The sequence below is a fragment of the Triticum dicoccoides genome, chromosome 3A, assembly GCF_002162155.2.
Source record: "Triticum dicoccoides isolate Atlit2015 ecotype Zavitan chromosome 3A, WEW_v2.0, whole genome shotgun sequence".
NCBI lineage: Eukaryota > Viridiplantae > Streptophyta > Magnoliopsida > Poales > Poaceae > Triticum > Triticum dicoccoides.
Genome location: NC_041384.1, coordinates 20,556,565 through 20,560,359, shown reverse-complemented (window position 1 = coordinate 20,560,359; position 3,795 = coordinate 20,556,565). Strand labels below are relative to the sequence as shown.

The following is a 3,795-nucleotide window of genomic DNA, read 5'->3' as shown; positions in this document are numbered from 1 at the left end:
GGGCGCGTCAAGATCCGTGCAACGGTGGAGAGAGCGTTCACCAGGGTTGGGCCCCAGCGAACGTTCGCCAGACAGTATTTCCGTAAATTAACCTATATGTACCCCCACACTAATAAAATCACCAGCGCAGTGAAAAAGCGAGTGGTGGCCATGATACCCTGCACGAACCTTTGTTGTGAAAAGTGAAGCTTTATTCTGAAAAGTTACACGCCAAGAAGGCAAAGGATGGGACGCCACGAGCAACGACGACCTCACATGGGTGGGGATACTTCGCTCCGTCCACGCCCGCCGCGTCATGTGTCCATCCCTCGGCCACACACCGTAGCCGCTCACGGCGACAAGTTCCACGAACCAGGCCGGCAAAGGAATAAATAAACCGGCCCGCGACAGACGCAGACGTGGCCGGTGATTCACGCGAGCTGCTGACTTCTCTCGAGCACCGAGGAAGCTGCCCGCCCGGCGGGACGCGGAAAAGTCCGCCCCTACACCGAGATTCGCATCGCGCGCATCCGGCCGTACGCTTGCCCATCGCCGCGAAGCCACGCCTGGCCGACGCGCCGCCCCACGCAACCGGGAGAAGAGAAGACAACGCGCTCGCCGCGTACTGATATGACTCCGCCTCCCCGCGGCGGAGTTACTCCTCCACTTCTTTATCCGGAAGGAGGGAGGATGGTCGGTGCGCTCCGTCGTCCGTAGCGCGTGCCCGCCGGTATTAATACCCCAGAGCCCACCGCCAACCTCCACCCATCGGAACATTCAAGTTCAAGCTCCCTCATCTCCATCACTACAACCAGCCACCTCAAGCTTTGAAGCTCAGCTAGCTCGCCGCGACCGTCGAGTCTCAAGTCTTGGGCCATGTCGAGCGGCGGCGGGAAGCAGCAGCAGCAGCAGCAGCAGGCGAAGAAGCCGGCGGCGGCGGAGGACATCGAGATCAAGAAGGTCTTCTCGCGCTTCGACACGGACGGCGACGGCCGGATCTCGCCGTCGGAGCTGGCCGCCGTGTCGCGCGCCATCGCGCCGCCGGCCACCGAGTCCGCGCAGGGGCGGGAGGTGGCGTCCATGATGGACGAGCTCGACACCGACCGCGACGGCTACGTGGACCTCGGCGAGTTCGCCGCCTTCCACGGCCGGGGCCGCGGGGAGCGCGAGCTGGACGCCGAGCTGCGCGACGCCTTCGACATCTACGACATCAACGGCGACGGCCGCATCTCCGTCGCCGAGCTCAGCAAGGTCCTCAGCCGCATCGGCGAGGGGTGCAGCACCGAGGACTGCGAGAAGATGATCGCCTCCGTCGACGTCGACGGCGACGGCTGCGTCGGCTTCGACGAGTTCAAGAAGATGATGACCGGCGACGTCGCCGGCGCACCACCTCAACCCGAAGCGACCGCCGCCCCTGACAGCAACAAACCCAAGGAGTGATACATGCTTGCTTGTAAATTCGTAGTAATGTGAAGGGGGCGAAGGGAAGGTGTATGTTAATTGTCTGTACCTGTTGGGCATAGTGTTCTGGTCTGAAGATGGTAAAAATTGGGAATAAGGATCAATGTGCAATTGCCACTCTTGTGCTGTACCTCTAAGGTAACGGCTGTGTGTGCACGCTACTCGTAGTAGTACGTACTACTAGATATTTTCTCCTAGTGTGGGCATCTTGCCACTTCATTTTCACATGAGAATGGATTTATCAGTTCGGTCAGTGCGATGTTGATGTTGAAGGGTGATGATACCCAATGCATCGTCAACAATATTTATATTGGCACTTGACAATGCATGTATTGTTATTTTCAAGATGTTGAATATTTTTAAGCATATATGCTTTAAAATGATTTCATGGGGACTCCAACGAAAATTAATTATATTTCCTTGGCTTCAAAATTTTGATATGCATTATCCGCTTGAAAGTGCAACTATCCCTAGGTGGTTTTGGTAATTCATAATAACATATAGCTCATTGAGCTAATGCTATTCCAAGATGACTATTTCAGGAAAACTCAATGATTGGCATGGCATAGATGTGAAAGTGAAACCCTCAAAATGCTAAGGACAAAGGATTGGCTCAAGCTCAAAAGCTCAAGACTCTTCATTTTATATTTTAGTGATCCAAGATCACATTAAGTCTTTAGGAAAAGCCAATACTATCAAGGAGGGATGAGGTGTTGCTTAATGAGCCTCTTACTTCATGTGCTTAGTGATATGCTTCAAAACCCTCAACTACTTTCCCATATCCACACATGACCTAAACCCTAAGCCAAACTCGGTCCTACCGATTCTTTCTATCCGGCGCCACCGAGTTTCACTTGTCATAAGCCACTGCCAAACCCTAGCAATTTGGTTCTGCCGATAGGGATATCGGTCTCATCGAGATGGGATTGCAAACTCTCTGTTTCCCTTTCGTAACTTTTCGGTCTCACCGAAAGAGCGAATCGGTCCCACCGAGATTGCAGTGTAAACTCTATATTTCCTTTTTGTAACTTTTCGGTCTCACCGAAATAGCAAATCGGTCCCACCGAGTTTACCTGACCAACTCTCTGGTTAGCTTATTACCAAACTCGGTCTCACCGAGTTTGTGTAATCGGTCTCACCGAGATTACGTTATGCCCAAACCCTAACCATATCGGTCCTACCGAGTTGCATGTCAGTCCCACTGAAAATCTCTAACGGTCACTAGGTTTACCTTTTCGGTTCGACCGAGTTTGTTGATTCGGTCCCACCGAGATTGGAAAACTGTGTGTAACCGTTGGATTTTGTGTGGAGGCTATATATACCCCTCCACCTCCTCTTCATTCGTAGAGAGAGCCATCAGAACACATACACAATTCCAACTCATATGTTCTGAGAGAGAACCACCTACTCATGTGTTGAGACCAAGATATTCCATTTCTACCATATGAATCTTGATCTCTAGCCTTCCCCGAGTTGCTTTCCACTCAAATCTTCTTTCCACAAAATCCAAATCCTATGAGAGAGAGTTGAGTGTTGGGGAGACTATCATTTGAAGCACAAGAGCAAGGAGTTCATCATCAACACACCATTTGTTACTTCTTGGAGAGTGGTGTCTCCTAGATTGGCTAGGTGTCACTTGGGAGCCTCCGACAAGATTGTTGAGTTGAACCAAGGAGTTTGTAAGGGCAAGGAGATCGCCTACTTCGTGAAGATCTACCGCTAGTGAGGCAAGTCCTTCGTGGGCGATGGCCATGGTGGGATAGACATGGTTGCTTCTTCGTGGACCCTTCGTGGGTGGTTGCTTCTTCGTGGACCCTTCGTGGGTGGAGCCCTCCGTGGACTCGCGCAACCATTACCCTTCGTGGGTGGAGCCCTCCGTGGACTCGCGCAACCGTTACCCTTCGTGGGTTGAAGTCTCCATCAACGTGGATGTAGGATAGCACCACCTATCCGAACCACGGAAAAAACATCCGTGTCTCCAATTGCGTTTGAATTCTCCAAACCCTTCCCTTTACATTCTTGCAAGTTGCATGCTTTACTTTCCGCTGCCAATATACTCTTTGCATGCTTGCTTGAATTGTGTGATGATTGCTTGACTTGTCCTACAATAGCTAAAATCTGCCAAGAACTAAAATTGGGAAAAGGTTAAGTTTTTATTTGGTCAAGTAGTCTAATCACCCACCCTCTAGACATACTTTCGATCCTACACCGCTGAACCAGGGGACCCCGGCGGAGATTGAGACACCACGGCTGCGGGGGCAGCGTGGGGGTGGCCGGAGGTGTTGGCGTGCGTGGCGAGGGGATTCTGGTAGGCTGCTGCTTGCTGTGGATCCCGGATGCCTATGCGGCGGCCCG

The 3,795-nt window shown here is 52.2% G+C and overlaps 1 protein-coding gene across 1 annotated transcript; it reads left to right on the top strand.

The window, feature by feature from the left end:
* Nucleotides 1-400: 400 nt before the first annotated feature.
* Nucleotides 401-1,785, top strand: LOC119266762 (probable calcium-binding protein CML16). The gene has a single exon (XM_037548045.1). It carries the CDS (start codon nucleotides 856-858, stop codon nucleotides 1,417-1,419), a length of 564 nt encoding a protein of 187 aa, XP_037403942.1. The 5' UTR covers nucleotides 401-855; the 3' UTR covers nucleotides 1,420-1,785.
* The last annotated feature ends 2,010 nt before the right edge of the window (nucleotides 1,786-3,795 follow it).

Coding starts and splice junctions, on each gene's coding strand:
- LOC119266762 (XM_037548045.1), top strand. CDS start 856: ATGTCGAGCGGCGGCGGGAAGCAGCAGCAGCAGCAGCAGCAGGCGAAG.